The sequence below is a fragment of the Neolamprologus brichardi genome, chromosome 19 (genome assembly GCF_056152115.1).
Source record: "Neolamprologus brichardi isolate AB-2024 chromosome 19, ASM5615211v1, whole genome shotgun sequence".
NCBI classification, from domain to species: domain Eukaryota; kingdom Metazoa; phylum Chordata; class Actinopteri; order Cichliformes; family Cichlidae; genus Neolamprologus; species Neolamprologus brichardi.
In genome coordinates this window covers 1080392-1104001 of record NC_142122.1, presented here as the reverse complement: position 1 = coordinate 1104001, position 23610 = coordinate 1080392, and the positions used below count along the sequence as shown (strand labels likewise).

General features: G+C 41.8%; 2 protein-coding genes and 2 pseudogenes across 3 annotated transcripts; 1 reads left to right on the top strand and 3 right to left on the bottom strand.

The window, feature by feature from the left end:
* The first annotated feature begins 1258 nt into the window (after window positions 1–1258).
* Window positions 1259–5652, top strand: LOC118455933 (interferon-gamma-inducible GTPase 10-like). Its single transcript, XM_087833261.1, has 3 exons — window positions 1259–1385; window positions 4063–4595; window positions 5120–5652. The coding sequence occupies exons 2-3, from the start codon at window positions 4070–4072 to the stop codon at window positions 5650–5652; spliced, it is 1059 nt and encodes a 352-aa protein (XP_087689387.1). The 5' UTR covers window positions 1259–1385; window positions 4063–4069.
* Window positions 5653–9783: 4131 nt separating this feature from the next.
* Window positions 9784–10896, bottom strand: LOC148097113 (uncharacterized; annotated as a pseudogene).
* A 1928-nt stretch (window positions 10897–12824) lies between these two features.
* LOC148097112 (interferon-gamma-inducible GTPase 10-like) lies at window positions 12825–17558 on the bottom strand. Its single transcript, XM_087833260.1, has 3 exons — window positions 17523–17558; window positions 13769–14336; window positions 12825–13622 (listed from the first exon to the last, which is right to left on the bottom strand). The coding sequence occupies exons 1-3, from the start codon at window positions 17556–17558 to the stop codon at window positions 13438–13440; spliced, it is 789 nt and encodes a 262-aa protein (XP_087689386.1). The 3' UTR covers window positions 12825–13437.
* A 410-nt stretch (window positions 17559–17968) lies between these two features.
* Window positions 17969–23231, bottom strand: LOC148097111 (interferon-induced very large GTPase 1-like; annotated as a pseudogene). The gene is made up of 3 exons (XR_015716982.1): window positions 23177–23231; window positions 20941–20972; window positions 17969–20850 (listed from the first exon to the last, which is right to left on the bottom strand). The product of XR_015716982.1 is annotated as an interferon-induced very large GTPase 1-like (transcript).
* Window positions 23232–23610: the final 379 nt, after the last annotated feature.

Here is a 23610-nt window from a genome sequence, read left to right as displayed (position 1 = left end):
GGAGTGGCCGGCTGCTTCCAAATAGAGCACATTTCATTGATAATGTTGTAAATCCAAGCCCATTATGTATTCATGATATGAATCCTGGGTTGTGTGAAATCTCAGAAATAAACCCTAGACAAAGTGAATCTGTGAACTAAGGTGTAGGTGTGTTAGGTTATGTTGTGGTGATCCTCGAGTTGGGGGATTTGTGTTCATACTGGAGTGCAAAATTAAAACCAATGGAAGATGGACAAGAAAAGTTCAAAGTCATCAGGTGTTCAGTTTAGAAAAAAGAGAAAAGAAGAGGAGGAGAAACAAAAGATGCAGGTAAGCAGATGTGTGATTGGATAATGGCAGGTCATCCTGAACCAATCAGAGTCAGAATACTTTATTAATCTCTAAGGAAATTATGTGGGTTACAGTTGCTCCAAGAAGAAATGGTAAAAATAGCAACAGTAACAGACTAAACTCCAAACAATACATTATGTTACAGATTTTAATATTAATTAGTCATTGTCAGTTGTTGATTTGTCCTGTTCTCATTGAATGATGAATTATGATGGCTGTTTGGTAGCTGTTTGCATACAATGCATACTCCGTCTCTCTTCATATGTGTGTGTACAACAATTTTATGTACAATCCTTAATATGTTTTGTCTGTGTGTGTGTGTGTGTGTGGGGGGGGGGGGGGGGGGGGGGGGGGGGGGGCGCCAGAGGGAGTGTTCGCCCAGGGCGCCAAACAGGCTAGGACCGCCACTGCAGAGCACCCCCCAAAAATGGGCTAAAATCCCCCAGGTGAAGACAAGAAAATATGGTTGAAATATGCTCTCTTTATAGTCCCTGTCATGACTCTCAGCAGCATTTTTGATCCATTAACATTAAACAATTATTGATGCAGCGGATTGAGATGAAACCTGGCACAGAGGTACAGCAGGTGTCCAGGAGGAGGATTGTGTTGAAAGTTGGACATCAACTATCAACAATGATTTTTAATGAATTTTTGAATATGCAACCAGACCTTCCCGATGGCTGTTGGGCTGTCCCAAAGCGTTGTATGCGAGGGCGTGCATGTGTGAGTGCGCGCGCGCGAGTACTTGTGCGCGGGTCTACGCTTTTGATCGGGAAATAAGGAGAAAAGGCGCTGCCGTAAATGCTCGTGTAGAAGCGCAAGAAAATTAATGCGGCGGAAAAGAGGCGGCTGGCTTGACTGCGGTCCTGCTTCCGGGAGCAAAGAAGTGAGTTTACAGGAGATAAACAGTCCTATCGCGTTACTATCGATCCGATACCAATACGAGTGTTGGCACTGGTACGATCGACGTTTGGATAACTCTGCCCACCACGAATACAAGGCTGCACTACTGCTGCATTCTGCACTCATCATCGCTCCAACATCGTCACACGCAGGTAAACCTCCACCACTGTATCAAACTTTCTGTCTGCAAAATTAAATTCACTCTTTTTTTTCACCTTTCCTTAATCTGAACACATCGGTGCTACAGTTTTTGTTGGGTTTCTTTGTTTTGTTTTTTGAGTTTGTGAGCTGTGAATCTCTGCAGTCATACTTGACTCTACATGGACGACTTCCGTGATCGGTCAAAGAAAACACCTGCACACCTGTTACGGATCTAGATGCACCTGAAGGATGAATATGACGCTTTTCACACAATAATGAGAGTGACGCGAACCATGGGGCTCTTATTACTGTAGCAAAATCTTGCGCGTTTGTTTTAATGTTTATAAATGTGTAGAGAAACACAAGTAAGCACTAACTGATTGTCCTTGGACTGACCCTGCACACGTAGGATTTCCAACTGTTAAATTATTAAATAAGGGACACACTGGCATACCAGAAGCACAATGCACAACCAGCTGAGCATAGTGTAAATATGCACTGTGACATTGCAGGTAACGGTCAATATATGTGACAATTGGTGGAATAAGGACGAACCAGTTTTGCTCATTTTACAGGATGTCCCAGTTAAAACGGGACAGTTGGAAACCCTAGTGTCATATCAAACATTCTGTTTCTTTTGAAATAACTTGAAAATATTTATTAATCAAGTGAAAATCTTCAGATTTCTGGTCAGCTCCCTCAGGAGGGGGGGGGGTTCACAGTACGCATACAGTACCTTTCCATCACCAGTGGCGGTCCTAGCCTGTTTGGCGCCCTGGGCGAACACTCCCTCTGGCGCCCCCCACACACACACACACACACACACACACAGACAAAACATATTAAGGATTGTACATAAAATTGTTGTACACACACATATGAAGAGAGACAGAGTATGCATTGTATGCAAACAGCTACCAAACAGCCATCATAATTCGTCATTCAATGAGAACAGGACAAATCAACAACTGACAATGACTAATTAATATTAAAACCTGTAACATAATGTATTGTTTGGAGTTTAGTCTGTTACTGTTGCTATTTTTACCATTTCTTCTTGGAGCAACTGTAACCCACATAATTTCCTTAGAGATTAATAAAGTATTCTGACTCTGATTGTTTCAGGATGACCTGCCATTATCCAATCACACATCTGCTTACCTGCATCTTTTGTTTCTCCTCCTCTTCTTTTCTCTTTTTTCTAAACTGAACACCTGATGGCTTTGAACTTTTCTTGTCCATCTTCCATTGGTTTTAATTTTGCACTCCAGTATGAACACAAATCCCCCAACTCGAGGATCACCACACATAATCTAACACACCTACACCTTAGTTCACAGATTCACTTTGTCTAGGGTTTATTTCTGAGATTTCACACAACCCAGGATTCATATCATGAATACATAATGAGCTTGGATTTACAACATTATCAATGAAATGTGCTCTATTTGGAAGCAGCCGGCCACTCCCCTTTCGACGGCTTGTGTGTGAGACTTTAAATCATCAAACTGTAAATTTTAAATTGTTATTGATCCCTTTACCCCGAGTCCTAAAGTGTAGATTTATTTTCTTACTCTTCTTATATATATTGTTTGTTTACTTGCACTGCTGTAACTGGAGCCTCGTCGTCTCGTCTCTGGACTGTATGTAGCGGAGATGACAATAAAGTTTACTTTGACTTCAGCAGCGAGCATGCGCACCGAGGAAAAACATCGGTGCAAATTATAAGTTTGTATCATGATGTCTGGTGTTTTTGTGTTTGTTGGTTTGTTTTTATTTTGTTTTATTTTGCGAGTTGGTTATTAGATGCTGCTCCAGCCGGTCAGAAAATCCCCCGCCGCCCCGCCCTCTCCTCCCTGTGCCGCAAGCAGCAGGGCGCCCTTATTCCCAGCAAATGGGCGATAGAAAACCGATCGGTGTTTATGCCATTCCCAATATGCGCTGGCTGACGTCGGGGCAGCATGAGTACGAGCATTTTTTATTTTTTGCAGATGCCGGTGATGCCGCCCCCACCACGATGCCGCCCCGGGCAACCGCCCGTGTCGCCCGTATCTAAAACCGCTACTGTCCATCACATCATGAGGCTCACACTTATGGAGGGCCAGGAGTGATGTAATAAATTAAATAGTTAATTAAATGTTTCAGTAATTAATCATTATAAAATTAAATGTATATAATTAAATTCATTAAATAACATTGGAAATAAATAATTTAAATGTTTTAAATGAAATGAATGAGCATTTAATTCATTAAATAAATTTAAATAATGAATTAATTCCAATTTTAATATGTTAATGAAACATAAAGGCGTATTTAATTAATTTTGTCACTCCTTGCAAGCCATACACACTGGGGTAACCACATGTATGAGGCCAAACACAGATTCATGGTCTCATGCTCTCTGGTCTCCATTTAAATATAAATATGAATGTAAAGTCTGAGTTAGGACTGAGTTTCTGCTCCACTGATCAGTTTCTGGAAGAAATCAAAGATCAGCTGTTTAAATTCAGAGTGTCATGTTTGATTTGTTTGATACTTTCTTTGCCTGTGAGTCTGAAAATGTGACAGAGCAGCTGGAAACAAAGACGAAGAAACTTTCAAGATTATATGATGATGATGGATTTATGATATCATCTGTATTCAGAGATGAGAGTGCAGTGATTCTAACTGCTTTTTCTTTTATTTAAGGGTCCACATGGAGGCTTCAGTTAAAAATGATCTGATGAACAATGACACTGCTGCTGCAGTAGAAAAGATTCAAAGATATTTAAAAGAACCAAATAATATTCCACTAAAAATCGCCATCACAGGAGAATCTAATACTGGTAAATCCACCTTTGTTAGTGCCTTGAGCATTGGTGATGAAGATGAGGGCGCTGCACCCACTGGTGTTGTGGAAACCACCTCAGAGGTCACAGAGTACCTCCATCCAAAGTATCCCAATGTTACTTTATGGGATCTTCCTGGAATCGGCACCACCAAGTTTCCTGCTGATAAGTACCTGAAGCTTGTTGGATTTGAGAACTTTGACTTCTTCATCATCATCTCAGCTGATCGCTTCAGAGAAAATGACGTGAAACTTGCAAAGGAGATTCAGAAGATGAAGAAAAAGTTCTACTTTGTTCGCTCAAAGATCGACAACAACATACGTGATGAGGAAAGAAACAAAGACTTCAGTAAAGAGGAGACTCTTAGAAAAATCAGAGACGACTCTGTTCAAGGTGAGTTTCTTATCTAATCACTTTTACTGAAGTAACATCACTTTGTGGATTTACTATTTAAAAATATTCAGAACTTAGTTTGATTTTTTCCCCTCATGTTAGCATGTATTTTCTGTAAAACAGGACTCAGATGTAGACACCAAGTCTCCACATGTTTTCCTGGTGTGCAGCTTTGAGCCTCACTATTATGAATTCTCTAAATTAGTGGGTCAGCGACCCTCTTAGGGACATTTCCAATAAGGCATAAAAATCTGGGACTCTCCATCAATTTGCCCTGAAAAAGCTTCTCAGATGAAACATCTTCAAGAAACCTAAAAACCCTTTTCTTACCAAGCTCCTTAGAGTACCATGACTGAGAACCTTCACAGAACTCTGTTTTACTTGTATTTGTTTAAATAAATTTTTATTTTCATTCTCTCTTCTTTATACCTCACTGCAAACAAGTGTGAACATCATTCTTTGTTTATTAAGTTAGCAAAGTTAAACTCTGAGCCTTTTTTGTTTTTTTATCTTTTATAACACAGGTCTTCAGAAAGAAGGTTTTGAGTCTCCACAGGTCTTCCTGGTGTCCAGCTTTGAGCCTCACATTTATGAATTCTCTGAATTACAAGAGACTTTAGAGAGAGAACTTCCTGCACACAAGAGAGATGCTCTGCTGCGTGCCGTGTCCAACATCAACCAGGAGATCATCAACAAGAAGAAAGAAGCTTTTCAGTCCAGAATAAAATACTACTTTACTCTGTCTGCAGCTGTAGCAGCTGTTCCAGTTCCTGAGCTGTCTGTTAATGTTGAAGACAGCATGATGCCTTCAGTTGTCAGAGATTATGTAACTGGGTTTGGTAACTGGATAAAAATGTTTATCTCAGTTGCAGGTAAAGCTGCATTAATGGCAGCAGAGAAAGTATCCAGAAGGATTTTTATAATTGTAACTGCAGCATCAATGAGCCTCTCTTTTACAACAACCTACTTCAGTTATTTCCTTAACCAGCTTGCTGATGGTGCTCAGAGGGTGTTTAACAGAGCTCTGGGAACATATCAGTGTGATACTATAAAGTAAAGTAGCTACTAGTTACATTTTAAGCTGCAGTGTTCAAACAAGCTTTGACTTTTTTTAAAAAAACAATTACAGAATCATTCACTGATTTCAATTTGACTGATTTCAGTGAACAGTAAGCATCCTTGTACAGCTGATCTGTGTATCAGATGCCTCAGCAGGACTCATTTCCTCTGATCAGAACAGAAGAGTAATTGTTTCCTGCTCATCACATTAATACAGAAACAAGTGTGATATTACTTTTCATAAACTGTGTACCGTGGAGAAGAGCTACTGAATTGATGCTGTGATGCTTTTTAATTATTTGGTTAATTTTTAATGTCAACATTTTGTTCAAATCAGATCAAATAATGAAATTGGTTTTGCTATATTATATCACCATGTCGTATCTTCCACCATAATAAATACTGAGTTATGCAGAATGTATGCTGTCATGTGATAAGCAGAGGTGTGTGGGACAGAAAGTGCTCTGTGGTGTTTGTGTTGACTGTATATCATAAGTGTCAAACTCTGGCCCGCGGGCCAAATTTGGCCCACAGCCTAATTACATTTGGCCCGCGAAGCCATACCAAATTACTATTAGAGCTGGCCTACTGGTATTATACAGCTAATGTATATATTGTTTAGTATTAAGCTTTGCTTGTTCCATATTCAGTTTTTCAGCAAAATGTGTTTCATTCTTGTATCTGGAGGAATAAATATATTTCAATAAATATTAATGTTAGCCCGCAACTTTGCTCCAGTTTTGAATTTTGGCCCACTGTGTATTTGAGTTTGACACCCCTGCTGTATATTGTGTTCACTGCCCTCCAGTGGTCGCAGTGAGGAGCTACAACAATAATAATACAGTTATGAACTCTGTTTATCAATATTCTCTTATTATTAATAAAGTGCAGCATTAGCATTATTTATGACCCTTAAAAAACAGATTCCAATGTACTAAACAACACATAACACCGGGTGAGTTATTATAGTCTCTGTATATGTGTAGTAGACAAAATATTAGAAACACTGGTGAGCACCTAAACACTGAGCTTCATCACGATTGGGTTAAAAGTAAAACACAAGTCCCCACACCAATTTCTTAATTTGTCAGAATGCATGTGGATAATACAAATCTATAACAGCTGAAAACTAAACTGAATGACTTTAAGAGTTTGGTCAGAAAATGATTTAAGTCATTTTTCACTGTTAAAAATTTGTCAACCTGCAGGGCCAGCACCCCTATACAGGAACCAATGTGGGTGGGAGGACTCGCCCAGCTCAAACTGCTGCAAGGCCATCCAGGTGTCTTTCCTGCCTCTGATATGGAAATGGTGGTCCTGAGAGCAGGTGCAGTTTATGTCTGCCACACCTGTTCCCTTCTAGATAATTTACCGGTTTAGCTGTTAATTACAGGGTTCATTTTAGTGGCCTGGACAGTCGGCCCCAAGAGACTTATATTTTAAAATGCTGGAGTAACATCTAAGAGCTATTTACACTACAACTAATACTATTAAGTTAAAAACTGAATGTTCACAATTTAGACCTTAATAGCAGGATATTTTATTAAAGCAGTTTAGCAAACCAGAATAAAAAATAATAATAAAGCAAAATGATTATAATAACTTGAATTATACTTAACTAACCTACTCTGAGCTAATGCTGATTTCAGGGCCGAGTACAATAACCTCAGTTTGATCTGAATTAAGAAGCAGAAAGTTAGTGGCCATCCAGGTCTTTATGTCTTTAAGACATTCCTGCAGTTTAACTCATTGGTGTGTGTTATCTGGCTTCATGGACAGATAGAGCTGGGTGTCATCTGCATAGCAGTGTAAATGTATGCTATGTCTTCTAATGATGCTGCCTAAGGGAAGCATGTATAATGTAAACAGAATTGGTCCTAGCACTGAACCCTGTGGAACTCCATAATTAACCTCAGTGTGTGAAGAGGACTCTCCATTTACATGCACAAACTGGAGTCTATTAGATAGATATGATACAAACCACTGCAGTGCAATACCTGTAATACCTACAGCATGTTCTAATCGCTCTAACAGGATATTATGGTCGACAGTATCGAACGCTGCACTAAGGTCAAGAAGGACAAGCACAGAGATGAGTCCACTGTCAGAGGCCATAAGAAGATCATTTGTAACCTTCACTAAAGCTGTTTCTGTGCTGTGATGAACTCTGAAACCTGACTGAAACTCTTCAAATAAACCATTCCTCTGCAGATGATCTGTTAGCTGTTTGACAACTACTCTTTCAAGGATTTTTGATATGAAAGGAAGGTTGGAGATTGGCCTATAATTAGCTAAGACTGCTGGGTCTAGAGATGCTTTTTGAGTAAAGGTTTAACTACAGCCAGCTTGAAGGCCTGTGGTACATAGCTGATTATTAGAGATAGGTTGATCATATTTAAGATTGAAGCATTAATTAATGGCAGGACTTCTTTGAGCAGTTTTGTAGGAATGGGGTCTAAAAGACACGTTGATGGTTTGGAGGAAGTAATTATTGAAGTTAACTCAGAAAGATCAGAGAGAAAGAGTCTAAAATATCAACAGTTATCAAATTTGGCTTTTTTATTTCAGTGATAGTTACATTTTATTTGTAAAGAAGTTCATGAAATCATTACTCGTCAAAGCAGCGGTGGGGAACTCCAGGTACCAAGGCCCGGTGTCCTGGTGGTTTTAGATAACACGCCCTGGGTCAGTACACCTGAATCAATTGATTAGTTCATTAGCAGGCCTCTGGAGAACTTTAAGACATGTTGAGGAGGTCATTTAGCCATTTAAATCAGCTGTGTTGGATCAAGGACACATCTAAAACCTTCGGGACCTGAGGCCTGGAGTTCCCCCACCTCTGTGTTAAAGGGATGGTTGGCTCAACAGAGCTCCGACTGTTTGTCAGCCTGGTTACAGAGCTGAAGAGAAACCTGGGGTTGTTCTTAGGGTTGTAGTGAGATGTTCTGGCTTTGTGGAGGGCTTTCTTATAAAGCAACAAACTATTTCTCCAGGCTAAATGATCATCCTCTAAATTTGTGACACGTCATTTCCTCTCCAGCTTACGAGTCATCTGCTTTAACTCAGTAACCAGTAGGTGGCAGACAGTCACTCTGACAAATAAGTGACTGGCCAAGTAATCCCTTACAAAAGTACCACAGGCCAGTTATGGTACCAGAAGCCGTCAGTAACACAGAACGGCTGTTTTGCTGTGTTTCAGTGCAATAAACCTCAGTGTGCACCTGGATGAACCTCGTCCTGCTTCAGTGTGTAACAGTGACAGTGAAACTAAGGCACAGCAGTGAATGTTTGGAGGGGGCTCAATGAACAGAGGGAGAGGTTGGTTAATGCAGGTATGGAGAAGCTGCAATTGGGGACGGTGAAACAGATTGATTCCTCTTCTAGTCTTAAATACTGCCTGCAGATTGGCCTGGATCTCCCACAGGTGAGTATAACAGGTGTAGTGACGAGGGCTCCGCCCAGAGGCGGGACCACAGGGACACCATGGAAAAATCCAGATGACTCAGCCGGCCCATGACCACTTCTCATTTGAGACTTTTTTTAACAGCAGATCCTTAAACTGAGTTACAGCACTTTCAGAAAGACACCTGCTGTGATGAGTCCTCATGTGTAATCCATTATTCTAAATGTAAAGGCTACTGTCACTGATTTTCAACATCTGGATGTTAAAATCATCTACAATGATTATTTTTATCAGAACTGAGCACTAAATGAGATAAAAGTATGACAATCAGAAACTCGAAGGCCCAGATGGACGATCGATAACAACAAATAAAACTGTTTTTTTAGTTTTCTGGCTTTCAAGTGAATTAAAACTACGTCTACATTTTTGGTGTTTGATGAGTGTAAGAATGCTGCCACTCCTCAGCCTCTGCTTCGAGGCTCCTAGCAGTCAGAGAACTTAAGCATAAGTTTGCTAAGACCACACAAAGGCAAATGTGTCCGACAGTTAAAGGTATAAGAATATGGAATTCTCTTGAAGATAATCTCAAGAGTTGTACAAACATGCACCGTTTTAAAATGTGTTACACACTTAAAAGGATAAATCAGTATGAAGAACATGAAAGTAATTTGGGCTAAATGTGGAAGAAAAAAATTTTCATTGCCATTTAATGCTGTATATTGCTGATTATATTGATTTGTTGTTTAGTTTTGCATTGTTAGTAAAGATACATGTTAGAGGGTTTGGTATTGGCGCCCTCTTGTAAGAATATTTGGATTGCAGATAGGTCAGGATCTTCACACTGTTGACCATCTCAACAGCAGATCCGTTGATGTGCAGTGGGGTGTGGGCCATTGAGCTCTTCCTGAAGTTACCAACCATCTCTTTAGTCTTCTGAACATTTAGAGACAGGTTGTTATTCTGACACCAGTCCACCAGGTGTTGTACCTCCTCTCTGTATTCAGACTCATCGTTGTTGGTGATGAGACCCACCACTGTTGTGTCATCTGCAAACTTGATGATGTGATTTGAGCTGTACTGTGCAGTACAGTCATGTGTTAGCAGGGTGAACAGCAGTGGGCTAAGCACACTGAGTGAGAAAGGTGAAGAGCAGATGAGATATCTGTGGAGCGGTTTTGGTGATAAGCAAACTGTAGCAGGTCCGGATTCAGTGGAAGCTGAGATTTCATGTGCCTCAGTACCAGCCTCTCAAAGCATTTAGTGATGATGGGCGTAAGTGTCACCAGCTGGTAGTCATTGAGGCAGGACACAGTGGACTTCTTTGGCACTGAGATGATTTTTGTGGTTTTGAGGCATGCAGGTACCACAGCTGAGCTCAGTGATGTGTTTAGGATGTCTGTGAGGATGCCTGCGAGCTGGTCAGCACACTCCCAAAGCACCCGGCCAGGTATGTTGTCAGGTCCTGCAGCCTTTTCGCGGGTTTAATCTGTGAAGTGTGATCCTGACGTCTGCTGTGGACAGACAGAGTACTTGGTCATTGGGGGAGGGGGGCATCTTCCTTGCTGGCTCTTTGTTCTCTGCTTCAAAATGTGCAAAGAAGTCATTTAGTTGGTCCGGCAGGGAGGGATCACTGCTGCATGCCGGAGGTGTTGGCTTGTAGCCCGTGATTGTTTGGATGCCCTGCCACATGCGCCGAGTGTCCTTTGTACTTGTGAAATGTGTGTTGATCTTATCTGCATACTGCCACTTTGCCTCTTTGGTGGCCCGTGATAGGTCTGCTCTGGCTGTAGTGTAAGCTTCTCTATTGTTGGACTTAAAGGCAGAGTCTCTGATTTTCATCAGGTTGCGTAGCTTTGCAGAGAACCAGGGTTTATGGTTTGTGTATCGAGTTTCGAAGTTTTCAGTGGGGGAAATGTTTCATCATCCCCAGTCATAATGTCATGCATACAGTGCCTTGCAATTAATATTAATGGAATATGGTGCTTGCAAATGCAGTCAACCCTTTTCACATTTGCAAACCTCAATTCAGAGTTTTACATCACAATGTTACCTCAAAAGCAATCTAATTAGTTAGATGACCTGTTGTAATGTCTAAGAATAATTTAGAATTAATAATCACAGAAGTCAATCTAATCCACCAGTTTAAGAGTGGACACTAGTTATCAAATCTGAGGAAAGGAACAGAACAACTTGTGAGCATAAAGAATAAACATGGACAACATTGTTTCAGTATCATAACCACATGGAGGCAGCTCACCAAATCATTAAGCACTTAAAGAAGCACTGTTCAGTAAAGAAAGTCTTAAATCACCTTCCTACTCTATGCACCTGGACAAAAAGTAAACTAGTAACAGAGCTGCTTTTACATTAAAGTTTCTAAATTTAAACAAACCCTCCTGCTATTATGCAGACTCACAGACTCACCCTAAACTAAAAGAATCAAGCATAAGGTAAACTAGAAACAAAGACTCTGGCAACTAAGGAACTCATGCTTACACATAAACAAGAGACCATGAAACACTCACTAAACACACAGCTAATGTGGAGAACACGACAACGAACAGAGAAAGACTGAAGACTTAAATACACAGGCAGTATAACAAGGAGATGAGAAACAAGCAGAAATGCAGCTGGGACTAATCAGACATGATGAGCCAGAGGAAGCAAAACTGAAAACACTGATGACAGCAAGAGACACACTAAGACACAGGGAACAGAGAGACTGAAAGACTTAGAGCTTTTTATTGTCATTGTGCAGTTTCTTGCAGTGGCCCACAGCTCATTTACGTTTTAGACCCCTGGTTTATAAGGTTGGGGAAACCTGCAGTCAGCTGATAATAATAATAATGGATTGCATTTATATAGCACTTTTCGAGGCCCTCAAAGCGCTTTACAATGCCACTATTCATTCAGTCTCACATTCACACACTGGTGGAGGCAGCTGAATGAAGTGTCTTGCCCAAGGACACAACGACCGAGACAGAGCTGAGACTGAAGAAGTCATTTCAGGGTAAGATTTTGTGTGGTGCGCAGACAAGAAATAATGAAGCGTCAACAGCTGATGTCATACTGTGACACAAAAAGACAGAAAGGGACAAAGGAAGCATCGCTCCATTTTTTAACTGCTTTGTGAGCTTCATGACGTGTCAGCAGAGTGAGCAGCAGATGGTTCTGACCTGAGGTGGTAGTGAATCCAAAGTGAGCAGGAGGGAAGGTGCCACAAGGGAAATCAATATTTTCCAGTGGAGGGATACCTACCTTCGTATGACACTGGGCTTAAATGCAGCCACACTGATTACTGCTGATGAGCAGCAGGTGGGTGAGAGTGGACCGGGCTCTGGCCTGGGACAGATCTGGAAAAACACAGCCAGGAAAAGATGACAACTGGAAGCAGCGTGTTTGGAGGCGAGGTCCTGCTCCTGAAATTCCGAAACATAATCTCCAACAGGAATAAGAATAAAAAGGGTTTCTTCTAGCTGAAAGATGAAAGCTGGAGAATGATGCTGTTTGTTCTTTAGGTTTTTGACCAGTTTAAAATAAGATGAAAACATGAGGAATGTTCCATCTATGGCGATAAACATTACAGTTCATATCTGCATTATGTGTTTTAGTTCCTGACTGAGACCGCTGGAGTCAAGTGAAGACTCATCACAATCTAGTCAAACAGAGCAGTTTCTGTTCTACACACCTCTACTTATCACATTACATCGTACGATGCTATGATGCTTGAAGAAACAACAAAACAACTAAATACAATTTTTCATCACAATTTATTAAATCAGATGACAGATATACTCAGATGAAGACGTTTACAGCAGCAATCATTTCATATATCACCTGAAGTACTGTCATTAATTACCAAAACAATAGAAAAGCTTGTATTTCTTTTCTGCACACAGTTCATATCTAAATAATAAGATCACATTTGTTCCTGTGCTGATGTGACGAAGAGGAAACTGAGTGTGTGAAGCTGGTAGAAGTTGCTCTGTTGTTTCTGCTCTGATCAGAGGAAATGAGATCTGATCAGCTACAGGACACTGGTTCAAATGTGCAGCTGAATCTTGATTGGGATTGAGAGTGGATTTAATGAATTTCATTAAGTGTTGCTAAGTTTCTTTGACCTTTACTTTTACAGACCCAGAGTCTTTTCAAACACAAACTGAGCATCATCAGTAAGCTGCTTGAGGATAAGTCAGAACTCTGTAAGTTAAAGTCAAAGAAAGGCCTGTTGCTGCTGGGATTTCAATTATTGGAATCCACCTGGATACTTTCTTTACAGCCATTAATGGATCTGTGTGTCCAAGTTGGGTCAGAACATTCTGGAGGAGCTTTTTAGTTATTTCTGCTGCAGCCAGTGGTGAAACGATGACGGCTCGTATATCAGTGTAGGGCACACGTGTTCTGGCTGATCATGTCTGGTTCGATGTTGGACAGCAGAGTGTCCCTCTTGTATTTAGGAAGGTCTCTGTCTAAGGTCTGCTGTAAGAGACTGAAGTCGTACAGGTGGAGCTGAAAGCTGGACACCAGGAAGACCTGTGGAGACTCAAAGCCTGATCCTCTGAGTCCTGCGTGATAGAGAAACATGTCGACATAGTTAAATATATAAAAATAAAAAATCAATTAAAATTTGAAAGTGAACATGTTGTCCATACAAGTGAACAAGTCAATCTACAAAGTTATCAAACTCAGCTGTAAGTGATCAGACACTCACCCTGAACGCACTTGTCTCTGATTACTTTGAGAGTCCTCTCTTTATTGAAGTATCTCGTTCTTCTCTCAGCTTGTATATCGTTGTCAATCTTTGAGCGAACAAAGTAGAACTTTTTCTCCATCTTCTGAATCTCCTTTGCGAGTTTCACGTCATTTTCCGTGAAGCGAGTGTCTGAGATGATGATGAAGAAGTCAAACTTCTCAAATTCAACAAGCTTCAGGTACTTATCAGCTGGAAAGCTGGTGGTGCCGATTCCAGGAAGATCCCACAACATAACATTGGGATAGTTTGGATGGGGGTACGCTGTGACCTCTGGGGTGATTTCTGCAACACCAGTAGAAGCAGCTCCCTCCTCATCATCACACAGTCCTCTGAGGGCGTTAACAAAGGTTGATTTACCAGCCCCAGACTCTCCTGTGATGGCGATATTTAGTGGAATATTATTTTGTTGTTTTAAATTTTCTTGAATCCTTGCAGCTGCTGCAGCAGTGTTGTTGTTCTGCAGGGCTTCTTTAACTCCAGGAATGTCTTCTGATTCAGTGAATCTTTTGAATTCCCCATGCTGCTCCTAAACAAAAATAACAAGGGAACATTTCATTTTTATTGGATTACAGAAGATGGCTCTATCTACTTCAATCTAACATTATAGTTTTTCAGATTAACAAAATTACATTATGGTGGCCTTTCAATCTTTGAAAACTGGAAACTGAAGCATAACAAATTAAACTAAACTCATAAATTGTTTATGAGTAATTACACTGAATTCGCGCAGAGCCATCACAGAGGGTCCAGGGTATAATTGACCACTTTGATTTTACCTCTATGTGTCACCTTTAAAATCTGTTTACCTCACTTTGTTTGGTATCATTCTTTTCATTTTTTTACATTTAACGTACTGTATTGATGTCACACAGTGGAAATTTGTATTTATCTTATATTGTTTTTAGTCTGATTTTTAGTGTTTGTTTATGAGAGTAGTTTTATTTGCATGGTTTTATTCTGTTTCTATTGCATGGTTTTTAGTGTTTTATGTGACATACAGTGGGGCAAAAAAGTATTTAGTCAGCCACCAATTGTGCAAGTTCCCCCACTTAAAATGATGACAGAGGTCAGTAATTTGCACCAGAGGTACACTTCAACTGTGAGACACAGGATGTGGAAAAAAAAAATCCATGAATTCACATGGTAGGATTTGTAAAGAATTTATTCGTAAATCAGGGTGGAAAATAAGTATTTGGTCAATAACAAAAATACAACTCGATACTTTGTAACATAACCTTTGTTGGCAATAACAGAGGTCAAACGTTTACTATAGGTCTTTACCAGGTTTGCACACACAGTAGCTGGTATTTTGGCCCATTCCTCCATGCAGATCTTCTCAAGAGCAGTGATGTTTTGGGGCTGTCGCCGAGCAACACGGACTTTCAACTCCCGCCACAGATTTTCTATGGGGTTGAGGTCTGGAGACTGGCTAGGCCACTCCAGGACTTTCAAATGCTTCTTACGGAGCCACTCCTTTGTTGCCCGGGCGGTGTGTTTTGGATCATTGTCATGTTGGAAGACCCAGCCTCGTTTCATCTTCAAAGTTCTCACTGATGGAAGGAGGTTTTGGCTCAAAATCTCACGATACTTGGCCCCATTCATTCTGTCCTTAACACGGATCAGTCGTCCTGTCCCCTTGGCAGAAAAACAGCCCCATAGCATGATGTTTCCACCCCCATGCTTCACAGTAGGTATGGTGTTCTTGGGATGCAACTCAGTATTCTTCTTCCTCCAAACACGACGAGTTGAGTTTATACCAAAAAGTTCTACTTTGGTTTCATCTGACCACATGACATTCTCCCAATCCTCTGCTGTATCATCCATGTGCTCTCTGGCAAACTTCAGACGGGCCTGGACATGCACTAGCTTCAGCAGCGGAACACGTCTGGCACTGCGGGATTTGATTCCCTGCCGTTGTAGTGTGTTACTGATGGTGACCTTTGTTACTTTGGTCCCAGCTCTCTGCAGGTCATTCACCAGGTCCCCCCGTGTGGTTCTGGGATCTTTGCTCACCGTTCTCATGATCATTTTGACCCCACGGGATGAGATCTTGCGTGGAGCCCCAGATCGAGGGAGATTATCAGTGGTCTTGTATGTCTTCCATTTTCTGATGATTGCTCCCACAGTTGATTTTTTTCACACCAAGCTGCTTGCCTATTGTAGATTCACTCTTCCCAGTCTGGTGCAGGTCTACAATTCTTTTCCTGGTGTCCTTCGAAAGCTCTTTGGTCTTGGCCATGGCGGAGTTTGGAGTCTGACTGGTTGAGGCTGTGGACAGGTGTCTTTTATACAGATGATGAGGTCAAACAGGTGCCATTCATACAGGTAACGAGTGGGGGACAGAAAAGCTTCTTACAGAAGACGTTACAGGTCTGTGAGAGCCAGGGATTTTCCTTGTTTGAGGTGACCAAATACTTATTTTCCACCCTGATTTACGAATAAATTCTTTACAAATCCTACCATGTGAATTCATGGATTTTTTTTTTCACATTCTGTCTCTCACAGTTGAAGTGTACCTCTGGTGCAAATTACTGACCTCTGTCATCATTTTAAGTGGGGGAACTTGCACAATCGGTAGCTGACTAAATACTTTTTTGCCCCACGGTAGTTTTTAAATCCACTGTGGACTGGCTACACATGGGACAAATTAGCTGATAGGGACCACCTGCTGAGGCATGGGTGTGTCCAGAGGTGGCCTATCAGCTGTGTAAAGACCTTTCAAAAGTAGGCTAGCTGAGCACTGAAGGCCCTCATTGTTTCGTCACACGAGACAAAACAACGACTACACCACACACTAACTGTACACTCCAAACTTGCTAAATGTCACAAATTTTTCACATCTCAAAACTCACTATCAATATCGCTCTCATCGCTGCCATTCTCAAAACTTTCCCTCTTCCTAAGAAATCAAATGCTGCATGTTGTCATATAATTTTCTGATTGGTTGACATGGGGTATTTTTCCACCAATAGGAAAGTATGTGTCTTGTTTGTTCGTTGTTTTTGTTTGTTTGTTTTTTCATTGCTCTGATTTAGTACAAAGTGTAGATTTTAAGCCTAGATTTTGTCAAACCTAAACACTAATTCCAGTGCTGGCGCCAGCTGCGGTCGCAAGGCTGGAGCCGAACAAAAAACACCCTGATAACGACTGTGTTTAGACTGTTCCCCCCCCCATTCCATGCAAGCCACTGGATTGGCTGGAGGACTGTTTACTTAGCCTGGCGGGGCGAAAGACACTGTCTCAGCTGAACTCTGGACACACACACACATACATATACACTGATATGCACACACTCATCCCCCCTCCCTTTCCAAACGCCTTCGACGCTTATTCCCTTCCGATGCTGACGGTGGATCAAGGAGACGAGCGCACGCAGGCCCGCATGTACTGTCTAAATCGGCTGTCTCTCACCCTTTACCCACCCCTGCTGCTTGTCATGTGTTTCTTTGGTGTTTTTAGATTTGTTTCATGTGCAGAGGTGTTTTTTTTCTGTTCTCAAGCCTTATGAAATCTCCCCTTGTGGGACTAATAAAGGTATATCAAATCAAATCTTAATCTTTGCCCTCTTCTGCTAACTTCTGATCGAGCTCTCTGCTTTTTTGTGCCAACTTGTTCTCAAATTGTGTTCTTCTCATCCAGCCAACATTTTTTTCCTGGATGACTTCGTCCAGTTTTCTTTTGATTCTAAAGGCCCTTTTCCATTAGTACCTACTTGGATCGGCTCGCCATGGACCGACTGGTTTTCCATTACAATCCAGTACTACCTGATGTGCATGGTTTTTGTCATAGCAACGCATCCTAGCATCCTGTGACGTAATTAATATGCGACACGAACATTACGACAAATGTAGACTTCGATGTAAAAAATATACCCTTGGCTCGATCTGTGACTTTTTGTCAGACTCGGATAACACAGCGTTGTTTTTTGTAGCCATTTCCTCCGTTGACAAGTTTCAAAAATGGCAGCTTTGACTTTCATGAACGAAAAGCTCTCATGACTCATCGAGTGACGCTACTGACCAGCCAATCGATGGCATGCAGTCTGATGACGTCACATTTTAGTTCCTGCTTGGATCGCTTGGAGCCCAGGTAGGACAGGGAATAAAAAAGTACCTGGTACCAGGAACTCTGGTTGTGCCGAGTCGATCTGAGTAGGTACTAATGGAAAAGTGGCTTTAGCTGCTCATCGTGAAACTTCTTAATTTCGATTTCAAATTGCACTCTCCACTGAGAGAGAATTTCTTTCTCTGTTTCAGCCTTAAAGTACTTTCTTTTTTTTCTTTTTTCCCCCTTTATGTCAATAACTTACCTCTGCACTATCAAGTTTTCCACTTTCAGTCATATTAAGAAGCTGGTCTTCAATGGTCCAAATATTACTCATCAGGTCCAGTTTTCTGTACACTACAACTTCAAGTGTGTTCTTGAAACTGAAAACAAAGTTCTCACTGAGGAGGGCGTTCCACAGGTCCTGAATTTTGGTTCTGAGCTGTGAGAGAGTGATCCCAGCAAACTTTGAAGCTTTAGAGAGGATGGTGTTCTTCACTTCTTGGAGGCTCTCGCTGTAAGCTGGATTAGGAGCAGCCATGGGGGGACTGCCCTCCCACAGCTGCCCACAGTATTTCACATCTTCCTGAACATCAAAGTCAATGACATCACTGAAGCGCTCAGCATCACAAAGCTCCTCTTCAGCTGCTAGTTTGGTCATCTGGTCCAGATGTTCCTGCAGGCGTCTCTTTCCGTCCACGTTCTTCTCTGCTGCTGCAACATCTGGAACATCCTGAACAAACACACATCTGGGAGAAAGCTGAACTTTCTTCATCCTCATCAAAGTCTGAACAACAATCTGCAGAACGTCTTGGATCTTCAACAGATCATCTCCAAAGATGCTGATCAGTGTCATGTCTCCCAGACCAACGACAAATGTTACCAGTTCGTTGTCACGGTAATGGGTGGTGTTACCGTCCAGCTCAGGAGCCTGCAGACCTTCAGTGTCCACCACTAGAACATAGTCAAAGTCTGTCTTCATGTCCTCTGATACTCTGAGCAGCTGCATGAAGGCACCCTTGGTACTCCTGCCAGCACCTACTGCAGGCTGCAGTCCAAACATGGAGCTCAGCAGTGATGATTTCCCACTGCTCTGGAGGCCCAACACTGACAACACAAAAACTCTCTGGTCCCCCAGTTTCTGGATAACTTCCTCTAAGAGGCTGGAGATCCATGTGAAAGGCAGGTGACCTGCATCCCCGTCCATCAGCTCCACTGGGTGTCCTGATATCATCAGCTGTGCAGCCAGCTCAGGGTATTTACACCAGCCAGCGTCTCTGCTCTCTCCGGCTGTTGTTCTGTGGGCTTCATAGATGTGTCCCATCTCTCTGAACATGTGCTCCAAGCCGAAGGATGCAGACTGCAGTTTGTGGGACAAGTCCTGGAGCTCAGTTTGTTTCATTAACAGACCAGATTTGTCATGTTTGTTCTTCAGAGCTAAGACCTCCGACCACTTTTCATCATAACTTTGGAGAACAGAAGAAACGTTCTCTGTGGAGAGAGCATCCATGAAGATCTGAGTCCATTTCAGGAAATACTCTGTCTGTTGGTGGCAGTGCTGAGAGGCTGTTAGTGAACAGCTCCATCAGTTTACTGCAGCAAGCAGCACGTTGTTTCTGACGCATGTCCATCAGTTTCTGCTGCTTTTCACTGTTTCCTCTGAGATGTTTCAGTTCTTTGTGTATTTTGCTCCACTGATGCCACAGATGGTTTTGATAAGGGAGGAATTCCTCTTTGATCTTTGAGATATCCAGGTTATCCTTTGTAATCAGCTGCATTATTTCCAGAGCAGCAGATCTGCCTCTCTGACAGGCTGGGTCACGTTCATCCACTCTGACTCCAGAGAGCTCAGCCAGGGTTTCAAGCTGGAAGCATGGTTTCACACTAGAAACTTCTAGAGAAGATAAAACTTCTCTAATGATCTTTTTCAGCTCTTCAGATACATCTGACTGGTTTCTGCCTTTGAGACCCATTTTGTATTTTCCCTTTTTAGTCCTGAGAGCATCACAGCTGTCATCAACACTGAGACAAATGAGAGGTTTATGAGACTTAAGGAGGGCGGCTATAAGTGATGCGCTTTCTTCATCTTTTTGCAGAGATGCAACAAGGAAAACGTTGATGGAGGATTTTTCAATCAGTATGTCGCGCTGTTTTTCAATCTGCAGAGCATCGCCGTGAAGATTACAGAAAGCCATGCAGTCCCTGAAGGCATCAGTGGGTTTCCCAGCAGGGCAGTACCAGGCTATCTCTGCCACACCATCCATCAGATGGCGAGACCTGGTGCTTCCTGGGCAGTTCCTGTGGAAGAAGGTGCTGTGGCGGTCGTTGATCAAAGCGTTCATCAGCTGAGATTTAGACACTGACAGAGAACCCAGGCGGAAAAATGACACCAAGGGTGTCTGAGCTTTGCAGACTGGAACACTCTTCGTGGTGACGATGGGTGAGCCATCTTTGATCTGAGTCGCCGTCCAGGTTTTTGTTATCTGTCTGAAAGTCCACAGAGGACACTCCATCTCCATTGTGACTGGGTCAGGGACCAGCAAAGGTAAAGCGTACTGACACTGAGAGAGCTTTGTGACCATCGTCTGTTTAAGGAAGCTGTCTGAGCAGTGAAACACGGCCATCTGAACATCCATTGGATGCACGTGAGTCTGTTCTGTGTCCACGCTGGTGTTCAGAAAAACCTCCCAATCACTGTAATCCTTCTCAGGGATGTCAGTCACCGGCCTGGGCTTTGGCTCTGTCCCCTCAGCACTGTCTGCTCTTACAGGAATATATCTGGCCCTGCAGTCTAACATCATCAGCCTGCGGACAAACATGTGAGCCAGATGTTTCTCAGATGTGACATGGTGCTGTGTCACAGGTGGACGGATCTGAAGAAAATCCTCTGGTGAGAATTTCTGCTGCAGTTTGTCTTGAAGCTGAAGTCTATCAATCAGGGTCTCAGTTTGTCTTTGACATGGATACTTGGTGAGTTCATCAGAAACATTCACTGACTGCAGGAAACAAAGAAACAGTTTGTTAAGGACTGATACTGTCATAGAAACTCTCTCTGAGATCTTTGGTATAAATTTGGAGTTTCCTACCATGTTTCCACTCACGTCCTCACCTGAGGAACCTGCGAGATAAAAACAAACCAGGAGAACAGATCATGTGACAGACAGTCACTGTGTGGAGCACGCAGGGCATCACTAGGTTTATGTAAATTGTTTTTAGTCAACTGAAAGATTTTCTAGATGATAATGGCATCTTTGAGGTTTTTCAATCAGGTTTGAAAACCCTTCACAGCACAGAATCTGCATTATTAAGGGTTTTTAATGACATCCTTCTGGCATGTGATTCTGGTAACCATGTTGTTCTTGTCTTGCTTGACCGAACTGCTGCCTTTGACACCGTAGACCACAATATTCTAATTTCTCGATTACATGATGTAGTGGGTATTGGTGGCACTGCACTTAATTGGTTTAGGTCTTATTTGTCAGATAGAACTTTCTCTGTCAGCCTTCTCGGTTACGAATCGTCTTCTGCTCCTCTGTCATGCGGCGTCCCACAGGGCTCAATTTTAGGGCCACTGCTCTTTTCACTGTATCTATTGCCTCTGGGTTCTATCCTTAGAAGGTATGGGATCTCATTTCATTGATATGCCGATGACTGCCAAATTTATTTGCCACTAAAGCACAAGGATGGCATCTTCAGAAAACCTCTCTTGACATGTCTAGATGACATTAAAGCTTGGTTGGCTCTAAACTTTTTAAATTTTAATGAAAAGAAAACAGAAGTGTTGGTGTTTGGACCCAGTGGCCCCTGTGAGTCCTCCTCTGTAGATTTGGGATCCCTGGAAGTCTATTTTAAACCTGTTGTTACTGGACAGTGATTTTAAATTGGACAACCAAATCAGAGCAGTGGTGAAGTCCAGTTTTTATCATTTAAGGCGACTGGCAAGAGTAAAATCTTTTCTTTCGAGGCAGCATCTTGAAACAGTGATCCATGCTTTTATTTCTTCCCGCCTGGACTGTAACTCACTTTATGTGGGGGTCAGTCAGTCGTTGCTCTCACGTCTGCAGCTGGTTCAAAATGCGGCTGCACGACTCCTAACAGGAACTCGTAAAAGAGAGCATATAACCCCCGTGCTAGCCTCTCTGCACTGGCTGCCTGTGTCTTTTAGAGTTAATTTTAAAATTCTCATGTTTGCTTTTAAATGCCTTCACAGTCTTGCCCCGCCTTACCTCTCTGAGCTTCATCTCCACACACCCTGTTGGTCTCTCAGGTCAGCTGACCAGCTGCTCCTGGAGGAAGCTCAGAGGGGGCGGGGCCTTCTCTATTGTGGCTCCAAAATTATGAAATAATTTGCCCGTGCACGTTAGAGAGGCCCTTCACTGTCCACTTTTAAATCACATCTTAAAACCCACTTTTATTCCTTGGCTTTTAACCTCAGTGAGACTTAGTTTCTCTTTTAATTGAAGTAGTTATTTAATTAATGATTTCACTCTTCTTTTATTTGGTTTTTATTTATATCTCATGTAATTTTATTTTACAGTTCCAATGTACAGCACTTTGTGTCAGCTGTGGTTGTTTTAAAGTGCTTTATAAATAAAGTTGATGATGATGATGATGATGTATGTTGTATGAATCATTACTGTGAAAGTCAGACAGGAATCTGAGTCACTTTCAATCAGTTTGACGCACATTGATAAGTTTGTGTAACAGACGTGATATAGATACAGAAAAACTACATGAAGGTTTACTGACAGTCAAACAGAGGACTTTGTGTTCTTTTCATTTACGTTATAAACCCTCAGCGGTCACAATAAAAACACAATTATTCACTGATTATTGAAATGAAACCGTCCCGCAGACACACAGCATCCCCTCTCAGCTGTACCATCATTTCTGTCTCAGCAGCACAAAACAGCTGTTTGACCAACAAGGAGACAAAAATTCATCCAACAAGAGCTCCGATTATATTCAAGCTCTTTGGAAAAACTCCCGGAGGAAACATGACTGAGCTGGTTGGAGAATGAAGAGAGAGGAACGCTTTGAAATCAAAATGAAGCTGCGAACAATCATCAAACTTATATTCACACATTTTTCTTCTCTGAAGATTCCCAATCAGAAGAAACACATTTACAATCACATCATCAGTAAAATAATAACAACAATAACAAAGCTGAGCGAGTAAATAAAAAAAATAAATGTGTTCAAACCTTTGAGACTTTATTGAGGGTGTGAAATCAAACCTTGAGATTCTCCTGTAGACAGCATGTGTACAACAACATGATCATAGAAACACATTTTCCTGCTGATCAGGTGAGAAGATTTTACCTTTGTTGGAGCGTTCCTCGTTCTCATCTTCTTCCCCTTCATGGAGGAAGAAACAGAAAACAGGATCTTTGTCAGAGTTTACTTTAATAACCAAACTTCATTCATGAATGTCTGATTTATTACTTCTAATGACCTTTGTCAAGTTTCAAAGACGAGACCTCAGATCTGATCTCAGCCTCTCCTCCACCTGCTGCTGTGCTGTGAAGGTTCTCCATCTCATCTGCTCCTCATCTTTACAAAGGATCCACACGTCATCTGTTTGTTTTGTTATCTATCAAAACAGAAAATAGAAATAAATAGAAATATTTAAAAGTAAAAAAAAGAGTCTGGGACCTGAGAGCAGACATCTGAGATCTTCGTGAGCAGAAAGGTGGAAACGTCAGAGCTCATAGATGCTGAATGGACGTCAGGTCTTATATCTGCTGCTGATACGA

Excerpts from the sequence above, each read along its gene's own strand:
- LOC148097112 (XM_087833260.1), bottom strand. The coding sequence starts at position 17,558 with ATGGAAAACCAGTCGGTCCATGGCGAGCCGATCCAA. Across the intron at positions 14,337-17,522 it reads TCCATGGCGAGCCGATCCAA|GAGCAGCATGGGGAATTCAA; the intron begins GTAGGTACTAAT and ends ATTTTTGTTTAG. Across the intron at positions 13,623-13,768 it reads CAGAGACAAGTGCGTTCAGG|GACTCAGAGGATCAGGCTTT; the intron begins GTGAGTGTCTGA and ends TCTATCACGCAG.
- LOC118455933 (XM_087833261.1), top strand. The coding sequence starts at position 4,070 with ATGGAGGCTTCAGTTAAAAATGATCTGATGAACAATGACACTGCTGCT. Across the intron at positions 4,596-5,119 it reads CAGAGACGACTCTGTTCAAG|GTCTTCAGAAAGAAGGTTTT; the intron begins GTGAGTTTCTTA and ends TTTATAACACAG.